At 27.8% G+C, this 23,159-nt stretch overlaps 1 protein-coding gene across 1 annotated transcript in view; it reads left to right on the top strand.

Moving 5' to 3' along the window:
- Positions 1-347: 347 nt before the first annotated feature.
- The window catches only part of LOC129963401 (tyrosine-protein kinase Src42A-like), a 79,537-nt gene continuing 56,725 nt past the window's right edge, over positions 348-23,159 (top strand). Inside the window, exon 1 of the mRNA XM_056077751.1 lies at positions 348-1,061. Within this exon, the coding sequence (XP_055933726.1) occupies positions 640-1,061 (422 nt within the window). The 5' untranslated portion in view covers positions 348-639. The remainder of the gene's footprint in view (positions 1,062-23,159) is intronic.

Raw genomic sequence — 23,159 nt, 5'->3', positions numbered from 1 at the left:
CCCCTTAGAAATACTGTCATATTGCCTGTTATTATGTTTAGGTACTTAATATTTCAATTGTGTCATCATAATAAATTATACTCTGGAAAAATTAACCGAAATAAAAATATTAAATTAATTTTAATTAGAATATGCGAGAATTAACAAATTTCTGATGTTGTTAGAAATAATAATTTACGGTAAAACTTTTATTTGGAATAAAATCACTTTTCTAGTAGTTTTTGAAAACCATGCTAGATGGCGCCATGGTTGCCAGGAAATTAAAGGGAATATTTTGTGATTTATCTTCTTGAAAATGTAGGGGAAATGAGGGAGGGAGAAATTGACAGGAAGTCAACTTTTTACCTGTTTTCTAAGCCAGTTCGGCTGGCATTTAGTTTAAGTTGAGGCGCAGGTCGGAACACGATTTCGGCGGTGTGGTTTTTAACAGATTCCAAACAAGTAATGAGAGTTGTGTTATCGAATGATCGGCAAGACTTCCATTCCATTCTGTTTTATGTTTACTAATGCAGATTGAGAATCCAGAGTGGGTGTTTTTACTGTCATTATGGCTTGTTATCGACGACAAACTGTTGCTAATTAGTTGATTTCGACAGTTCTTTTAATCATTATATTTAGTTTTTATTCTTATTTTCGACAATGGGTAATTGCTTCAGTAGAACTGCTAACAAAAATGCCAAGAAAGAAGTCATCGGACAAGCACCCGTTGAGAGGAATATTCTTGACAATTGTACGACCCCTCCTATCATTTCTCAATCTCTGGAGTCTTCTGTGACAATTCTTAGATATAATCCAGATCCTGTCGGCAGAAACGGCCCTAGTTTACCCCCAGTTCCCTCTGATTCTGACAGTTCTTCAGGTTCTAGTGCCAAAATTTTCGTCGCTCTGTATGATTACGATGCCCGAACGGATGAAGATCTGAGCTTTAAGAAAGGTGAACATTTAGAAGTTCTTAATGATACACAAGGAGATTGGTGGTTTGCTAGATCAAAAGCTACTAAACAAGAAGGATATATTCCATCGAATTACGTTGCTAAACTAAAATCGATTGAAGCCGAACCGTAAGTAATTTTTTTTAAATTTCCTTTTTTATGCCTCACTAACGGAAGCAAATTAAAATTTCAATTGATATGATTTAACTTTTTATATCTAACATGTTTAATCTTGAATAAATTTAGTATTTTCAAAGTGGACATGAGTTGCATAGTTTTACATTATGATGTAGCTAAGATAATCAAAGCTCCTAAGTACAGATTGCATTTCTTTTGAATCTGTACTTAAAATTTTAATGCTAAATTTGAAATAGAGCCTAAGAATTCCTATAAATCTCCCTCAACTAATGATGGGGGGGGGACATTTGAATGAACATGTGAAATACATGTCTTCATTAGTGTTTGAAAATTCTGCCAAAATTGTTATATTACTGAAATATATGTTTGAAATTCTAGCTCATTTTATGAGACAAGATTTAAGCTTTCCCCTTCTTTATGCACAATAAGCTTTTTACACTTATTTAAATTTTAAAATGTCTGCTGAGATCTTTTTAAAGAGAAATAACAAATAGTTGAATAACTTGTTCCCAATGGTAGAAAATGAAGGACATATTTATGATAAAGATGGAATCAATTATTTTATGATAAAAGATAAATTATTGTATCATAATGTGTTTGGTAAACTGAGTTATTTTACAATCAAGCACATACGCAGATAGATGTGTTGTAATAGTCTTCTATATACAATATTTTTGTTTTTAAAAAGCTAGAATATATAATCTAAATATGAAAGAAAATGTCATAAACCCAGTTCTATTAATACTAAAATAATATTTTTTTTGTTATTTAAATTTCAAATTGTAAATCTTGAGAGTTAAATATGCAAGATCATTTTTCTATTCATGTAATATTTTATAATACTTGGCAAATACTTAACTGTATTAGAAAATTAAACATACAATACATGCATATTTTTTTCTCTTGTTCTAAAACATACTTTGTGTTAACTATATATATATATATATATATATATATATATATATATATATATATATATATATATATATATATATATATATATATATATAATATTATGTTTTAGTAGGTGCAATTTCTGTGTTTCTTAAATATTTATGTAAAAATTTTTCAAATAGATTAATTTTCTTAAATATTTTTTTGTGTATTTCGAATTCTCTCAGAAGCTTGCACAAGCCTAGCTTTTATTTTTGACAAGGTTATTTGATCTCATATTTATAAGAATGAAAAAAATTAAGTGTTTTTTAAAACACTAAACAAACTTTTTTTCAAAATGCAAGGAAAAATATTCTTTTCTATTGATTAAGAATCATAATAATGATTTATCATTAAAAATATAAAGTTTTTAAACAAATATTTTTTTGCAAATTTAAAGTATGCTGATAAAAATTTTGATTACAAATTTTTAAATTTGAAACTACTCGAAACTCAGACTCCCAAATTTATTAGTGTTTTTTATTGACTGTGTACATGAATATTTCTGAAGGAGACAGTCCATAACATTATAGCGTCATTAAAAACGTAATTGTGCTTTTCTAAATTTCGCGATATTACGATTATACTCTATTTGCCTTATAAACCACGCAGATATTAAACAAAGCTTTTTCATTAGCATTCAAAATCATGCAATGTAATATTTGATGAAAGAATGAAACCATTTGAATTTCAGGGTAACAATGTAATCTGCTATTGGAAATTAGGCAAAAAAAAAAAAAAAAAAAAATGTTATTAAAAAGTTACAAAATTCTGCAAAAATTATTAAAATTTTTTTTATTAAATTGGTATAGTTAAAAAAACATTTTTTTTTATACTTTAAAACATAAAAAAGATGTAAAATTCATTTCTGTAAGACGCCAAAATTCAATTTAATTTTTAATTAATTAAAAATTTAAAAAAAAGCGCTTTTATGTGCTCATTCCAACAATCTTAGGTATACGGCTCAAAATTTGATTGTTGTAAGTCAAACGGTCTGGCTTGTAAAACACCAACATACACGTACGCACACACTGCATTCATCTTTATTATTAGTAGAGATTATTGGACAATATCGTAGCTTAATCCTTAAAAATAAAAAACTAACTTCCAAATGTTTCAAAAAATTGCTTATTATTTTTTCTTTAATGTTATTTCGGTAGATCAAGATATTAAAAGAATTTAGCTGATCATAAATTTGCTCGGTAATTCGGCAAATATGTGCTTCTTAAGAAGTCATTAGATAACATTTAGAGTTTTATCTGAAAGAATTTTGGCAAGAGCCGTTTTATCTTTGATTAAGCCCTGATAATAATTTTTGTTATCACAAACTGTCAAGTTGGATAAGTTATGTGTTGAGTCCGCAAATACCTATTTCCCAGCATTCCATAAATAATATTAATTTATATTATTTTATGAAAGCTGTGTATAAATCGTGAAACTTATAATATGCTATCTTTCTTAAAATTATTTTAATGCATTAATTTCCTATCTCTTTATTATGACTTGTTCAAATAAATTAGATAAAGCATGATAGAAGTACTTTGTTAGTTTTCTTAAGTGGCGCGATATATGTTGAACGTTATACTAACATTAAATTAATTTTTGTAAGTCGAAATGTATAACGGAAAAAAAATTAATGAATTGAAAGCGCTAATTTTATTATGCAATAGCCTCCTTTCTTTCCCCAAGTTCCGACGGACCATCGAAAAAAGATAAATGTAGGGAACAAAATCAATTTACGCCCTAAAGGTATAAAAGCAATCATGGTTACATTTCAACGTAATTACGAAAATCCAAGCATCAAATTTCCTATACCTTCTACCTCTATCTTTGATATTCAAGTTGTGACGTTTTAGTATAGTTTATAAAGAGATAAAACATTAACAATATTGTTTTTGTAATCATTACACGAATATTTAATAACAAATCCAAACAATTTTTTCCTACAAAAGAATTTTATTTTTCGTTATTTATTCGGATCGTCTCTGATTAAAATAATATATTATTTGGCATACAAAAGGGAATAACAAAGAGGATTATGAAAACAAAATCTTCCTTCCTATACCAGAACTATACTACTTCTTAATAGAATTTACATGATTAAATAATATACTGAATGGAGACATTTCTTCAAAAAGTGTTCTGATGATAAATTAGAAGAGCTTGTGAAATACTAAGTATTTAAGTGATAAAAAAAAAGTTTTTTAATCGAAAAATTGAAACGGTTAGAATTTAATTTGATAGAAAAAAAAAAAAAAGATGCAAGTTGCGATGCATAAAGAATTCGGAGGAGGTCCAAATGAATGTCTGTTGATAATGGTTGAATTAGTAATTTAATAAAATTATTAACGAATCAAAAATAAGATAAGTAATTTATAAAAAATATTTAAAATAAAATTAGAAAAAGAACCTCCAAAATAATTAAAACACATATGATAGAACTTATTATTTCCGATTTTTTTTTCCTTCCTTATTTTAATTTTCTTGTATCTTAAAAAAAATAAATAGAAATTTTGATAGTAGCATAATACGAATAATTTTATATGGTATAATATATACTACCTCATTAATTTTCGTTATCATAAATGTTGACTGCAGTGTTACAAATGTTTGCATATTTGAATCGATTGATTGAGTGATTGCATTACTGCAGCGATCAATTTTTGATTTGTGCGAAATTTATGACTTTATACCGACATGTAACATTTATTTACGTTGGTTTTCCCCAAGTTAGTATTTCTGATGATTGTTGCACGGGAAATATCCGTTAGAAAGAGACGGAAGAGAACAACAGATTGCAGTAAACGAAAACGATTTTTTTTTTTTTTTTCGACTTGCGTTGTACAAAATGAGTTTCAAAATGATTTTAAAGTTCGCAGCTATCTAGGCAAAGGTGTCTTCTCCCTCTCAATGATTTTATTTAAAAGAAATTCTATGCATTATAAAAGTTCAATTGGATGCAATTGGTAGTAACTTCTAAAACGCACATTTTGTGGTTTATAAAATTTCTCTGAAGGTATGGGCGAATTTTAAGAAATGTAACATTTTTGAAGTATAACTATTTTAGCTCAATAAAAAAAAAAAAAAAAAAAAATGTAATGCTGCATGTTTACAAAATGAATTATTGTATTTTAAGTTGTACAACGAATAGGAATTGTTTTCATTATCCATTAAGAATTATATTCTCAAAGGAATAGTTTGCAAAAGTTAAAATAAAATCCATAAAATATGTATTTTATTGGCAGAATTCAATTGTAGATACTACTCAGTAAATGTTCTAATTAGAATTGCAATGAAGTTTCCATCTTGCTTATTTTAGCAATTAAAAAAAATTAATAAATTATTATACACTTTGTAAAAGCAGACTTAAAAATTAAATTCGTTTGTCATTATTTTCCCGTCCTATTTTGATAAATTCCCTAAATAAAGCATAATAATATTAATTTGATAATTTCCAAGTGAATGGTAGGTTTGATATCTTAAGTTGCTATACCGTAATTATCAGTCAGAAACAAAAATTCTGGAAACTTTGAAATTTTTATTAACAACAAAATAGTTTAATAAAATGTCTCAAAGCATATTTTATAATAAGTTTTTAATTTTACATCTACTTCCAATCTGACTAGGAGATTTTGTATGTTCGAAACAAATTAAAAAACTATGTAAACATTCTTTTATTTACTGTTGTTAAATCATTTTTAAATTTAATCCTTATTTTAAATTTGGTTTCAGAAAATAGATATAATTCATTTAAAGATTATATGGAGATTAATTATACATTCGTTAAAGATTATATAAATATTAATATATTTTTATTTCATTAATATTTTATTTCATTAATAAAATGATTGTACGTAAATCTTTTTTTAATTAGCATTCACAAAATTGCTATATAGAATGATTTCTCATCTATTTAATGTAAACCGTGAAAAAAAATGAGAAATCTGTTTTTTATTGTTTAAATAACTCATTCAGTCATGTAAGTGTTAGTCTCTTTCATTTAGTATTTTTAAAATTCTTCAAAGATTGTCGCGTATTATTTTAATTAATATGACGAAAACGTAACATTCTGTTGTTGAAAGACTTTAAAAAATTGGATTATAGTTGATATAAATTAAATTAAGCTTTTTTAAAAAATATTAAATAACTTTTTTTCCTTTAAAATTATAAAAATTCATATAGTTTTCATTCATTTATTATTATTATTATTTTGCCATAAAAAAATGTCTTTTTTTTAAGATGTAACACCTTATTTTTCTTTAATGAATCATCAAAAAGTTCATCATTATTTTCTATTATTTGAAAAAGTATTCAAAAAAATTCTCTTTGTTTGTAAATAGGATCCTCGTAAGTGATATAAATCTGAATTTTGCGTTTTTTGATATAGAATGAAATTTTTTGCTGTTAATTCGTGAAATTTCTAGTCTCATTAAAATATTAAAATGAAAAGGTTTGAATCCTTGAATTCTTTTGAGTGTTTAAATTATCTGTGATGTTTCAAAATGAATGCTTGTGAATATTAAATAATTAAATATTTATTTAAAACGATGAATTGAAAACCCCGAATCATTGGAAGAAGGTTGAAATGAAAGGCTTTTTATTCTCCATTCTTTCAAGGCTATTAGTGTTTGTTTTGTTGTATCCCCCCCCTTCTCTGTGTTGATTTTTCTACAATTAGTACAATTGATTTTAAAAAGTCAGGGTTCTTTATTGTGTTTGTTGCGTAGTGTTCTTTAATTATAATTCAAGAAATGAAATTAGTCGAAGCTTGGCGTGATCATGTGTTTCTGTTCACGTGAAATTTATGAGGAATGAAAATTGTTTCAACTTGCTTTGAAAGTTAGGTAGCACATTTCTTTTATTTTTTTCAACATTTCTACATTAGAATTTGGATTATTTAATCGATAATTCATACATAAGAAAGATGAATATTGTATAAAAAAAACTGTGTTTTCAAATTATTAAATAGTTTGGATCCGTTTTAATTAATTTTAAAATTTTTTTTATTTGAATATAATTTATTGTTATTCAAATACCTTTAGTAATGAATATAACTGTTTAATTATTATTTGGGTAAAATTCTCTGATAAAATCGTACATTATAGCATTTTTATGTTCTTAATAGAAATAATTTCAATCTTTTTTTTATAAATAACTATATTTAAAGAACTTTACATTTATCTAATTAATTAAAAAAAGAAGAAAATTCTTTACGGATTTGAAATTGTAATATGAAATATATTTATCGAAAAGGTAACTTCAACTTGGAAAAGGTTTGACATTCAACTATTAATTTGGGAACTTAACTCTAGAAGTTTCCATATTAAATCAATTTGCTTACTTTTTAAAATTAATATGTTTTTAATATTCCTGACGCTATAAAAAAATATTCATTAAATAATCTTCTATGAATCTGTTGTCCACTTATTTTGATATTTATACTTACGGAGATGAGGAAAGGGAAAAGACCGGAGAATAATAATAATAAAATGAAATTCTGAAATTTTAAATTTTATTCTATATTTTTCACCAAACAAAAATACTGTCTTTCGTAGAAATTCAAATTTTGGTTAAGGTGTGAACTTTATGGCATCCCTTAATGCTTCTTCTTCCGGTAATAATTTTTATACTGATACGTGACTGGAACTTGAATTTTATGACTATTAACAAACGGCGATAACCATAACTAGAGAAGATACCCACTATAATGATTCAGAGTTTGTTATAAAGACTGCGAAATTTCATCATTTTCATTACTGTTATTTCTTTATTTTATTTTTTTTTATTTAGAGAACCAAAAAGTATTTTAATTCTAGAACATTGTTAAGAATTGCACATTATTGGTTTAATCTATCGGATGAAAGGCTTTATTGAATTGTAATTATTGCTGTGGTACTAAAATCTTCAATAAAATTTAACTATGAAAGAAAAATATTTATATAAAAATATATTATTCAAGAAATTGGCAGAATTCAGAAAACAAACAAATCTCTTTCTCTCTACTAGTTTCAGACTATCTTCGTCATTGTAAGTCATGTTCTGCTTCCGTTTCTAACGAATACAGATTGCAAATGCTGTAGTGACTACGATTCTTTGAAATTTACTAACACAATTAACTTGGCATTTATAATTAAGTGGCCGAATCTTAGAAAGGCTGTCGAACAAGTGTTAAACTGAATTAGCAAGAATTATAATCAACGCATCAGCGGTGAATAATGTAATATATGCTTCGACGCATCTTAGATTGATGAATTTCATTATACAGAATATTGATTATTGTTGCCTAAAATTAAATTTCGTCTCGATATATGAATGACTTAAATGCATTAGCATGATATTAACTGTTTAATATATACTTAGGGATTGCAATACCGGGATACCGAATACCGGTATTTTGAGCCATTTGTACAATTTTGTAATACCGGTATTCACAAGTATAAATACCGGTTTTTCGGTATTTACTAGACATTTTTAAAATTGTCTCCACTATATGTTCAGGGATCGCGAACATAGCAAAATAGTATACGTTTTTGTTTTTATGTCTCCCTGACGTGCGAAATTAATTAGCTAATTAATGGCTTAATTAATTGCTTAAATCTAAATTAGCGAAACATGGATTATCCCTGAAAGAAAATATTGTATCCATAATGACTGATGGAGCAACAATTATGAAAAAAGTTGGAAAGTTGATTGGTGCAAATCAGCAGTTGTGCTATGCACATGGAATTCATTTAGGACTAATAGATGTATTATACCAAAAAAATAAAGAACAGAAGAATCCAAATACTGTGGATATAGAAACTTCGGATTCCAACTTTGAAGAGAGTAAGAGTGAGAGTGATATTGACAATGAAGATAATGACAATATAATTGTTGAAGAAGATATTGCTAATGAGGATGAAATATTAACCTATCAAGAATTGCTTCCTATAATTTATAAAGTTCAAAAAATTGTTAGGATATTTAAACGTTCCCCTATAAAAAAGGATATATTACTAAAATATATACTAACTGAAAATAAAACAGAATATACGTTGATATTAGATTCTAAAACACGTTGGAACAGTTTACTCTTAATGATGGAACGATTTTTGAAACTGAGAAATCCAATCCAAGAAGCAATAATCGACTTAAACCTGTAAATTAATTTTTCAGATAGTGAATTCGACTTAATATCCAGAACTATATCAGTTCTACTTCCAATAAAACTGACTATTGAGGCATTATGTCGGAGAGATTCTAATTTATTAACAGCTAATGCAACAATAAATTTCAGGTTGCAGTCACTGAAAGAACAGTACACATCACTATCTGAAGAATTATATATTACATTGAAAAGTCGCACAGAAGAAAGGCATACCGAAATAGAAAATGTCTTACGGTATTTACATAATTATAATGATTTTAAAAATGAAAATGAAAAATAATAAAAGAAAATAACCAATTCAAATCTGATTAAATTTACAGTAAATTTTCGTAAAATTTTTTACCCACAAACCTATCTACATTCAGAAGAATTCGGTTCAGTTATCTAAGATTATGATTACATTACTGTCGATAGTGAAAAGGAATTGTCTCTTGAACAAAAATTAGAATTAGCGATAAATAAAAAAATTTCAACGAACCAAAATACAATACAGAAATCAACTATATCCAAAACTATCCAACGAGAAATCGATTTATTTGAAGATGAAAGATTTAGAGGTAAATACTTGGAAAAAGTATATCGCGCATTGCTAACAGTACCACCAACTAGCGTAGATGCCGAAAGAGCGTTTTCGACAGCTGGTAATTTTTACACAAAATTACTTTTCAGGCTTAATGACAGTACAATTGATGCATTATGTTTTTTAAGATCACATTTCAAAAATTTGTAATAGTACCATAGACTGAATAGTGATATTTACACTTTTTTTGTGATTTAAATAAATAAGATGTTCCTTTACTTTTTTGTGATTATATACTGTTATAATTTATAAGTTACAAATTATTTTTTGTGATATTTACACTCTCTAACAAAACTGGTAAATAAAACAAAGAACACCTGCGTTTTCTTTCTTTTTCTAAAATTTCTAATACCGGTATTAAAACCGGTATCCCGGTATTTAGATTTAAAAAATACCGAATACCGGTATTGAAATTTTGGTCCGGTATTGCAATCCCTATATATACTGAATAGCTATTTCATATTGCAGACTTATCAGTGACTATAAACAATAACATAAATTATTATCTACTATAATAAAATTTCTGTATAAACAAAATATTGGTTTAGAAATAGAAAAGAAAAGAATTTAATACAAATGTATGATACACACCCAAAGTACAGAAATAAAATATTTGGCATTGATATGCAAATTAAACATAGTGAAGCTTTTAGAAGCACGAATGTTACTCTTCACAAATGCTCTCTATGATCTACGTAAATTCCCGCCATTCTTAGTCTGCGTCTGCTTTTCTCATTTTTTGAATGTTATACTTTGAAAATGAACAATAAAAAAAATCGTTTGGTATGTGTACATAGAGCATAACAAATTTGACTCCATAGATGGGAAAATGAAGTAAACAGTCCGGGTTCAGTGCACTTGTTTGTATGGATTCTAACCACAAGACTAAAATACGAAGAAGGTATGTTAGGTGTCGTTTGCTTATTAAGCTTCTGTTTATAACGCAAACAAAGTTATCAATTACTTAAAAATAAATATATCTTTTTAAGAATGTTGTATTATTGTTGCTGTATATATCATTGAATGTTTGCATTATATACAATATATTTCGCATATTTTTTTTTAATACACCCTACATTTTTTATACCATCAATTACTTCAAGAATGCTTTGGCAAGGTTGGAAGAATGGTTACCATCTATTATTATATTTGTGTGCATTTATAAAGAGGTTTTAATTGTTTATTAGTTTTCTATATGACACTTTCAATATAAACATTTAAATGTCCAGTTATCTGACAGTCAGAAATTTAAATGTTTAATTATTTTGTTATTTACAAATTAATTTTTTGAATCGCTATAATGTAATTTTTAATTTTTTCGTTGTTTAAAAAGGAACTTTTTTTTTTTTTTTTTTTTTTCTTTTTCTTTTTTTTTTTGATTATTGCGATCTGAAATATTACAAAATAACTTCTTAAATAATCATCTCAATTCTGATTTTAATTTTGTTTTCTAAGCATTTTTTTGTGCCTATTTATTGATTTGATGGTAGCCATTTAAATTTAGAATTATTAAAATTCAATATAACTATCAATTAAAACCAGTCTATTTCAAAATGGAGTATACCATACTTGCGAATTTCATTTATATCATAGTTTATAATTTAAAGTTTAATTTCATTTTGTGATATGTATTATTAATATCTTTTAGTTAAGTTTGAATGGAATATAAAGACACCAGTTCTTTGAAATTTTGTATAAAGAATGCAGATTAGAAAACAGTTAAAAATTGTCTCGGATTTGAAAATATTTTGTGCAATACTTAACAAGGCTGAATTTTTCAAAGTAAGTTCGATAAATATTGTCTTAACACGCTTTCAGATTCATTCAATAATTCCCTAATATTTTTGAACTAAATTATGAAGTTGATTTTTATTTTGCTATAACATGAACTGACCTATATTTTCTATTTTTTGTAGTGTTATAGTTAAAAATAATTTTAATTTTTATTCAAATTAATCTTTGATTAATAATATCTTATATAATAAAACGTGATGAACAAAGTTTAATCTTCTTCGAAATGCATATCTGGTGTAAACTACATCAATTTAATCGTACCGATTTCGGTAAATGTCAAAACTAATCTGTAAAAGTTTTATATACTTTAATTTAACTATAATTAGTAATTTCTAATTTAACAAAATGAGTGAAAATTGAGATTTTTAATTCTTATATTATTGCTGGAAATGAGTAACTTTTAATTGATCGATAATGATTAATTCGATGCTAAAAGCTGAAGAGATGGATAAATTCTGTAATTTTTTATTGTCAATATATCTTTTTTTCTCAATGAAATCAATAGATAGGATTTTTCTTCAGAATTCTGACATATAGTACTTATTTTGTGTCAAAATACATAGTTTGTTAATAATAAATTTTAAGAAATTGGAAACATCATAAACCTAAATGAATGGATAATCTGTCGACCAACTTAAGCAAGATAGGAGCCTGCGTGGAATATTAGCATCAATGATGACAACAATTTCAGTTTCCCTTCAACATATATTGTTTTAAAATACCCGTAAAAATTTTTAAAAAGATGTTTCAAATTAGGGAAAAATTACAATACCAAAAAAATAATAATAAAAAATTAACTTAAAAAAAAAGAAATCTACTAACGCAAATTTCAAGTTATCATGTGAGGACATTATTATTTTTTAAGTTATTATTTGTCTTAATTAATTTAAGTCATTTAATTTAAGTCATTAACCAGTTTAAATCGGTTTGAAACAATCACAAGACTTCTTTATCAGTCTCTATCCCCCCCCTCTCTCTATATATATATATATAATGATAATTTTTTTTAAACTTTTAGTTTTTCTAGTTTGCAATGAAATTTTTGGATCTCAACCAATTTTGAGATAGAAAAAAAAAAAAAAAAATCCCATAGTTTTTTTAAATATTGATGCATACGTAATCTGATAGCCTCGTAATTGTTTCACACCGGTTTAAACTGGTTAAATGACTTTAACTACGGAAGACAATTCGTAAGAATTCAAAGAATATATAATTTGGAATCAAGTTGTAACTTTAGTTGGCGATAATTCGCCAAATGTGACAACCTTGTGCGTTATTTTCTAATTACCTTATTTTAATTAGTTGAAATTCAAAGAATATCCCAGAACCATCAATCTTTATCGATTAAACAAACAATATTTTAACTTGTTTGGTTTATTTTTAAAAAACGTTGCGCGAGTTAGGCAATAACACTGTGATTTCCAAGGGAAATACAACAACAGCAGACGATAGATAATTTAAAAGCTATACAGTGAAAGCCGAATCCAAAATAAAACTACGTTAGCAGACAATAGATAATGGAAAAAGTATATTGCGAAAACCGACTCCAAAATAAAACTACATTAGCAGATGATATATATTTCAAAAGCTATACTGTAAAAGCCGACTCCAAAATAAAAATAAAAAGAGATAAATCCCCAATTTGTTGCCTACACATTTTGAGGCTTCAAAAATTTGTTGCTTTCAAATCGCTTCAAAAACCTCAAGTCAAAACAATATCATGTTCTCACATAATAATAAAGATATTATTGAAAAGTTTTTTTTTGAATTTTAAGATGATGTAAAAATTATTTTTGTGCTATAATATTTCTGGAAGTTTCCGAGATAAAATCTTTTTTTCATGAAAAAATTTCCCTGCTGTTATTTTTTATAAATGCATCAATCATCATGGATGTACAGCTTTTTCACATCTGTTTATTTGGGGGCACGGCAGTGCTCCCGTCAAGTCGAGCAAAAACAAGCGGCACGGCCGTACTATCCTTTTCTCGAAGCAGTTCAGGCCATTTTTGAACCTCTATAACTTTGATGTGGATAAAACTAGAAGCCTGAATTTTCAGTAACCAAGCAGGCATTATATAAACATGGTATATTTCAAATTTCATTAAATTTGAACCAGTAGTTTAAGAATTATAACTAGTCAAAGTTTGTGAATTTTGTCACTGACTGACTGACCGATCATCAAAACTCTAAGGCACTTCTACCAGACATAGAAGCTTCAAATTTAGAATACAATTAGAGTTTAGTGTATAAATTAAGGAAAAACTTAAATATTCGTGTAATGGACGGATCAATAAATTTCTCGAAGTTTCGAGCATTATCCATTTTGTCGTCAAATTCGTCGCCAAGTCGCCAAATGGTCGCCAAGTTTGTCACCAAGCTCTAGCATCACTGGATCGGCATCCGGCAGCATCCAATACAGATTACTATAAAACGGTCTTTCGTATGATGGCACTATTCTCGCTGGGAAAAATGAATTAAATCTCAAAATTACAGGTTTGTAACAATATCTAATTTGAAATAAGTCAATTTGAAGCTGTGGAAGCTGCAAACGCAATGGATGACTTTCAGAGAATCAATCTGGTAGAAGAAGAGCAAACTGATCTTCAAAGTATGATCGCAAAACTTAATGTCGATCAAAAAAGAGTTTTCGATATGGACACAACTGATAATAACGCTGACGTTTTACGCTGTTTTGTGAGTGGAACTGGTGGCACTGGAAAGAGCTTTTTGATAAAAACTCTGAAAATTTGGGTTAAGACGTATTTAAACAAAAAAATTGGCAGTTAGTGCTCCAACAGGAATAGCTGACTATACATAGAATAGATTGACTATACATAGACTATTGCAGTTGCCTGTAGAACACAAGCAACACCGAAGTACAAATCACTTTCTGATGAAGTGCTCCAAGTTCTGAGATCAGATTTGAAAGTAGTAGTGTTTTTTATCATAGACGAAGTGTCGATGATATCCAATGTTACTTTAACATATATCATATATTCATTTACGCTTATCTGAAATATTCGACACAAGAGACGGTCAGAATGGGTGGTTTGGAAAAAAACATCTTGCAGTTTTCGGAGATCTCTTACAGCTTCCGCCGGCAAGAGAAAAGTCACCTTTTGAAAAACTATCAACTGCTGAAACTAACAAGTTGTTAGGTTCCCTCAGTGTACCGAATCTGTGGACTGAACTGTTCATATACGATGAACTTACAATTAACATGCGACAGCTCAATGATTCTGACTTTGTTGAAATGCTAAATAGAATAAGATTAGTTAATACACAAAAAGACCGCGACATGCTCTCGACTAGATTAATAACTCTCAAATCCAATTCAAATGAAAACAGATTAGTTGAAATAATTGAACACCTCTCGAAACTTCCTGATGATACCGTTTGCTTATTATCTACAAAAAACATGTGTCAACAATTAAATACTGCAATGCTTAAATCTCTTCCACATCCCAAAATAAAACTTACAGCTGTAGATAGCATAAATTTCCTCAGATACCTAACAAATACAGCTCATGAATGCATAAAAAATATGAAGACGATGATTCTATGACTGCAGGCCTGGAAGAGAACATAATTATAAAAATAGGAGCAAAAGTCATGTTAAATTGACGTGAGTTGACAATATTGACGTGAGTCTTGGTTTAGTTAATGATTCTTTCGGTATATTGCAAAGAGTAAAGGTTGATCCGGAAAATACAAAAAATAATTAAGCAAATATACATTACATTTAATAAAGAACATGTTTACGAGCTTAGTCCGGTCAAAACTAAATTTGAAATTATTAATAGAGCTTATGTTCATCGCGAACAGTTTCCCATATGTATAGTCTATACTATAACTATACACAAAAGTCAGGGTCTAAGTCTAAATAATGCACTGATGGATATCGGTTCTGCAGCATTCACGTCAGGTCAAGCTTACGTGGCATCTAATTTATCTAATAAATGTCGACTTTGGAAGTATTAAAGCGCAGGAATCCTCAATTTGTGAATACAACAGACTAAGAAGCATTTACCGTCCAGACTTGTCAAAAATTGTAACATCAAAGCTTACGAGAAAAACCCATAGAGACAGAGACTGGGCTTTGAGAAAAACTGTAGCTGAATCTCAAGAAGTAGTACCGGAAAAGAAAAAGAGGAAGACTACATACAAAAATAAGAAAAGGACTATCTACAAAAAGAAATGAGATGCCATCAAAAACATAACTTGTAAAAAAAACCAAGTCTCGCAACTCAGTTCTTCTATCGTAAAAAGCTGCGAGATCCATGTAATACCAAGTCGGTCAATTTATTCAGTCCCTACTTAAGGGTCCTTCTGTCTTAAGTTATTACGTAATTAGCTAACCTAACAACATCTTATAGTGACCATATCAATATTAAAAATCTTTTATGGTTTAAATAAATAGATTGACTTGGCAATCGCACTAAACAATTTAATTTAATATAATATGTTAATGTAATCTAATTTAATGTAAAGATACATTGACTTGACCATCGCATGGAAACACAATCTATTTATTTAAACCATAAAAGATTTTTAATATTGATATGGTCACTATAAGATGTTGTTAGGTTAGCTAATTACGTAATAACTTAAGACAGAAGGACCCTTAAGTAGGGACTGAATAAATTGACCGACTTGGTATTACATAGATCTCGCAGCTTTTTACGATAGAAGAACTGAGTTGCGAGACTTGGTTTTTTTTACAAGTTATGTTTTTGATGGCATTTTTATTTAACATGGCACGTTAATATTTATTTCAACTGTCTTTAAATCTGAAAGTATTGGGAAAGTATTTATCGGGTTTATTATAGTTGAATACTTATCGGGAATGACAAATAAAAAAATCACTAATTTTGCATGCTGACATAAAATACTGTATGCAAAGAAATTTTATTTTTTGTTTAGAATTTATATCAGTAAACTCTGCTATTTTTTGCATCCATTTCTCTGAGCATTTTATTTCATAAGCCAATAAAAGTTTTTTTTTTTTTTTTTTTTTTTTTGAGGAGAAATAAATATGCAAACTGGCTTGAAATATACTAATGAGTTTATTGTTTTGCTTTTTAAAGAAAATTCCTATTTGAAAGATTTTAGAGTTTGATTTTCAATGAAATAATGTTCATAATTTTGTTAGTCTGATTTTGCTGATTCCACCTTTTCTTTAAGGAAAACAAACAAAAAAACCTGGACGTTTTAATGCAGAAGTTTTAATGCAGATTTCATTTTTGTTTGTTTAAAAATATCAACCTTATTTGTTTTGGGTCAGCTTTACTTTTATCTTTCTAATACTTGCAACTATAATTCACTCAATCTAGCTGACCTTACAATTTACATTTATGACGCCTGCTTGATCACTGGAAACAATCCTAAGTGAATTTAATTCTAGTTTTGAAACTTGCAGATATCCTTATTTAAATTGGAAAAGCAGTTTCCCGTAACTGTTCTAACAACTTTTTTCGAAGGACAGACGCAATCCTATTGCGAGATCAGATAAAAATCGTTTGGAACGCCATAAAAAGCTGAGTTGTCTGTAGAACTCGAACAGGTGCAAGGAAAAGTAATAAATTCGAAATAGCTTCTCGCTGTCGAATCAGATGCTGTTCGGAAATTACTGTATTAAAGAGGAGAACATTAGTTCCACGTCGTGTTATTATTGGACCGTTTAATGGGAAAGGGTATATGTGGGAAACGTGTTCTGTTTATGGTTTTTTCGGGTTCCGAAAGTCGTTTTCATTTACAAGTGAATTGCAATTTGATGGAAATGGTTAGCGTGGAATTTCCAACTGCATTTTGGAATTCGGGTTCAATGGTAGTGAATGGATTGGATTTTTCTGTGCTTATTGGAGATGCTTTGTTTCCAACAAATTACTTTGATATTTTCGATTTCAATTCCTTTTAGATGGAATTTTTTTGTTTTATTGAAACACGAAGAACACTCGTATTGGCAAGACATAGTATAAAATTAAATAAATGTTTCTGGTTTTCTTTTTGAATTTTATGCATTAGAACAAAAGTTATAAGGCTTGAATAATTCATGTAAACTTTGGAATTCCAGCATTTATTGATTTGCATTACGGAAAGTCCATTACTTTGGGGAAAGATATAAATATTTATAAAACAGTCAAAGTGTTTAAGTAAAATTTTTATTTATGTGGTTAAATTTGAGCGTATGTGTAAAACATGAAAAAGTAATTTCGAAGAGTATTTGATTTTATAATCACAAAACTGATCGTGTTCACACAGTGACAGATATAATTCCAAAAATGTGTTTTTTCGACTGACAGAGATCTAAAATGTTGAATACCGTCAAAATCTCGGGTTAAATTTTTTTTTTTCACAGTTATAAGAAGTATACAAAGAGAAAATATTATATGAGAAAGTAAAAAGGTGTGTTTTTAAGTAAAATTCGCTTTGAGTAAACCTAAAATGATACCTACTCGGCTAAAGACTTCTCTATTGGCCCTTTTAAGCGTCGCAAATATATTAGTGACAGTTATAATCCAGCTAGATTATCGCTACTAGATGGGTTACGCGCAAATTGTCGTTGCTCTATTTTACTTCTAATTTTGTGATATGATCAGAATTTATGTAAATTAATTTTTTTTGGTAAGTAAACTCTGATAAGATACAAGGAACGAGGCTTTTTGTGCTTAAAGTCTTTTCTTTCATCTTTCTTTTTCTTTTCTTTTTTTTTTTTTTTTTTTTTTGAATTCTTTAACCTGTTTGGATCCTTTTCTTTCTTCTTTGCTTCGAATGTTAATGAGTCGAAGAATATTTCATGTTCTCGAAACTTCTTTCTGAACTTGTTTATTTCAAGAATCGTTTATATTATTCCGAAATTATATTCCTTGTGTATTTTGGCTATGGGCTATGGAATAGAAATTACGAAGTCATATTTGATTCTAAAAATCTTAGTATCGTTTCGTTCTAAGTATATTAGGTTGTAAATTTGTGAGACTAAAGAAAAATAATTATTAAAAAAATTAACATTAAAACTTATGAAAATAAATTGAGTTCAAATGCTTCGATATCTTTTTAGTTTATGTTTGGCTTTTCAAGAGTTCCTATCGAATAAATCAAACATATCGTTTGTTTAAAAAAATTTAAAAGCATTTGAACTTTTAATCCAAAGTATTGTAGCATCAAAATGCTTTTGATTTGATTCTATTTTTAAAATTTAATCTTAATTATATAGCAGTGATGAAACGGCACGTATAAAAAGTACTTAATATCGTCGTAACGAGCATCTAAATCCAGCACTTAAAATAATAAAAATTATTATTATTATAAAATGTACTTAAAATTTATTTAAAAATTTCTTAAAATTTGTGAGAATTACCTAAGAGCTTTTTCGTATATTTCTTAGTTAAAAGCGTTATCCCCCTCTCTTTCGCATAAAAATTGTGGTTCTTGGACGAAGCCATGAACGTTAAGATTGCTCAGATTTTTATTTTTATAATCTCACAAGTGAACATTGTGTGTTTTGTAGTATCGCAAACAAAACCAAGTGTGTATTTTAGAAGTGTTTTTCTGATTGGTTGTAACCAACATTTGTCTCAGAACTACAGTTCTAGTAACAAAGTCACATATCTAAAATTTTGATATTTTGAGCTGTCGCATTTTCATATATGAGAATATATATACCAATAGACGGTCCATCTGTTGACGTTTCAAAATTTGATATGGTTTGATACTTTTAAATGGTAAAACAGTATGCCATATTTCTTCCATCTCTCACCACGTCTCACAGGCAAATAATGTTCTGTCAATGGGTTTCATTCAAAATTTGATTGAAATCTATAGATTTTGTGGAAAGGCCTCACAAAATATTCATGGATTTGGCTCAAAGCGTTTTTTATTTATCATACTCACAAACAGATATAATTCCAAAAATGCGTTTTTCGGACGCAGGGAAAACTGAAACTTGGAGATTTGTAAAAATCTCGAATTTGATTTTTTTTTTTTTTTTTTTGACGATTACTATACTTTTTTCTTGTATATATTTTACACAAGAAAGTAGAAATTGTACTAAAATAAAATTAGTACAAAAATTAATTTTTTTGCATTAATGTACCCAGAAATTATTGAGGGAAAACATTCATATTTTAATTAAATAAAAACATTAAAATTTTGAAAAATTCTTTCATAAGGTGTAGTTACCAAACAAAAAGTGACTATTTGCCTAATATGATAGCTCATTGATGACTGTGAGCAATATTAACCTGCCGAAATATACCTGTAGTGACAAAATGATGCTTTTTTTGAAAGTAAGCTGTCACTGTTACCCACTGTTCTTGCCGGCTGAAAAAACATATTAAATGTGTCATCTCATGCAGTCTGGATTCTGGTCGTGACGGTATTCCGTGGCCTTGTCAAGGTAAAAGTTGTGACATTTACTGAAAAGCGTTTTCTTTGTTGGGCATGTGCTAAGATTTTTCATTGTCGTTTGTAGGTCGAGTACGAATTTCATCTAACCCAGAAGCGCAATTTTTATTCGTTGATTATATACTGTATTCTTTTTTTTTTTTTTTTGTTCGTATATATTCTTTTTTTATGCTATCAGTGGACTTTGCATAAATTGCCTGTAAGGTATTGACACAAATAAATAAAAATAAAGTGAAAGAAAATAATAAAATAAATAATAATTAAATAAGGTTTATTATTATAATTTTTAAAAAATATTGTAGAAATTGTTATGACTATCGGAATTACTTTTTTGATTATAAGTGAAGTTCAATAAAAAGTTTATATATTTTAATTTTTGAAATATTTTTTTAAATACTTTCTGAAATAAAACAGGCTGTTTTCATGTGCTTGTAATATATTTTCATATTAATATCGTATCTTTTCATAATATATATATATTCTCATATTAATATTAATTCGTACTTTCATTTTTTTTTTTCGAAAAAATGTTTACCATTAAGTAAGTTTAAAAAAAAGTATTTGATATGAGTATAAATTAAATTTCTTGGTTGGGGGGGGGTACTTACATACTTAACCTGATTCACCTATTACATCAAGGATTCTTTATATTTCATAAATCTTTTAATTTAAATTTCGTACATTTTTTTTTAAAATTGCGATTAGGAGAAAAAGAAAAATGTGTTTTAATTGCATTTATATTGCAGTATAATTGTTGTAATATTTAATTTTAAATAATTATATTTAAATGTAATTATATCAAAATATGCATTATTAAAAATACTAGTCATTTTTGATTCTTTCCTTATTATTAATCAGAAAACGTCAAAATTATTTGAAAATGGATCCATTGGAATAAATTTTAAAAAAATTTGGATATCAAATAATTTTTTTTAAATATCAAACATTAGCATTTCATTTTTTTTCTTTGCCGTCAAATATTATTTCAGATATAATTTTGTTATTTTTTTTTTAAAAAAAATAGCATATGTTTATTGGAATTGTAAATTTTTGTTCCTTTGTAATCTGATTGAATATAACTCTCAAATCCCACTTAATGTACCAAATTTAATTTAAAAATTTTCATCTTTAACAATCAATGACAGCCTGAATCTATTTTGTTTTTGCGTGTTTTTATCACATTAGAATCGTTTAACAAGCATCAATTCAGCTTAAGTAATAGACGTGGCTTCTAGTGATCGAGGTTACCCGTGCCCCGAGTAACGGAATTGCCAAAACGCAAAAGGAAAATACCCACTTTCAACGCATCGTTGGTCCGAAATGTTACTGAGATATGTTTCATTGATGCTTCTCTGTGCCTTCCTTTCGAAATATGTTTCCAGTGGCCGCATTAGTAGGTGCTCTTATTAATCGAAAGAGGAAATTGTCTTTTTAATCAGGCTGCTGCATTGGCGAAGCGCGCCTTCTCCTCTTTGATTCCCTTGCTTTGTTCTTTGGAAAGGGGGGGGGGGATGAAATGAAAGAAGGACGGAATGTTTGAAGCACTTATACTCCATAATGTTGCAGTTTGTTTGAAGTTTATTGTAAACAATAAATAAAATCAATTTAAATTTGGATTAGCGTTTATTTATATTTTTTTATTAAATGGAATACACACACACATACAAAAAAAAAAAAAAAAAAAAAAAAAACTATGCTCTTTATTACTATACGCATCGAATGTTTTTTTAACACATTTCTTTAACCTTTTGCAACCAGTTTGTTTGCCTAGATTATTGACTTCTTTTTAAAATTCCATCTTAAATTATTAATACGAAGTATACTAAACACATTTCACCTAAATTTATGATACGTCTTAAAAACTGGAATTCTATTGAATCAGTTTATGCAGATTAAAAAATGTATACATTACGAAATAAAAGCGGAAATGAAAATTCTATTAGGAACTTAATGATTGGTAAAAACATGCACTTGAATGTTTTAACGGATACATTCGAAGCATTAAAGCATTGTTACGGATAATGTATCAAATTGAATTTAAAATGTTATTAAAATGAAGGGAAGAAATTATACGAAAATGAAACGGGTATTATTAAAATGCTAATTATTGAGTCTTAAGATAGTTGTTTTGGAAGATATGAGCATTCATTTCCATAGGCAAATCATAACGATTATTTATAGTTATTATTTAATGCTTAGTGATAAAAAAATTATAAAATACACATATTTTCATGGCCATATTTGAGTTAACTAAATATATATTTTAAGTCTTTTTGTTTGTGAGTTATCGCGTTTGCATGCATGCGAAGAATACAGACCGATAGGCGATCATCTCCTTGAAGATTTGGTCTCAAATTTGATAGGTATCTAACCTTTAGATGCTAAATCTGTATACCAGATTTTATTCCTCTAGCTCTCTTCATTTGTAGTTATCGTGTTAACTTACATTCGAATATCCAGACTTCATGTGAATGGATTTCGCTCAAAATTTGTTAGAATTCTTCAAATTTGGTGTAAAGATTGCATACCTAGTTTCTTTACTCTAGCTCTAAGTGTTTTTGAGTTATCGTGTTCACAGATAGACGGATATAATACCTAAAAAGTGTTTTTCGGACTCATGTAGATCTGGAACGTGGAAATTCGTTAAATACTGGAGTACGAAGTTTTGTCGATTACTATACTTTTTCTATATTTTGTAAACAAAGTGAAAATGAGTATTACTAGTCGGACCACCTTTTTTTTTTTTAAAGCTATTAAAGCTTTTATTTTTGTTTCTCATTTGCAGTTTTTGACTACAAATATTTCCATCAACGATCAAGATTTTTATTGCATTTCATATTATATAATTAAAGAAATAAAAGTTTCTTTAGTAATAATTAAAATATTAAATCTGAAATTTTAATTATAAATTTTGAATGAAGGTATTGTTATAATTAGGCAGAAATACTCGCTTTCAACATATTCAAATTCCAATATCAATGTGTGTAACCCCTTTAAATTAGGAGTCATAATTTAAAGAAATCTGTATTCTGATTGTCTTTCATTATCTCTGGCGAAATAAATTTTGATTTTATATAAGAACATTAAGAAACAATGTGTCAAACTTTTAAGTCCTGAATCGAAATTTAAAATTTAAAATAAGTGAAAAATATTTTCTGTGGGAGTCGATTAAAGAAAAAGATAATTCAAATTAAATCCCGTGAGAAAAATATAGCAATTCTTGCATTTATAA

This window comes from Argiope bruennichi, chromosome 3, assembly GCF_947563725.1.
Source record: "Argiope bruennichi chromosome 3, qqArgBrue1.1, whole genome shotgun sequence".
In the NCBI taxonomy this organism is placed as follows: Eukaryota; Metazoa; Arthropoda; class Arachnida; order Araneae; family Araneidae; genus Argiope; species Argiope bruennichi.
This window is presented reverse-complemented; position numbering and strand designations above follow the sequence as displayed.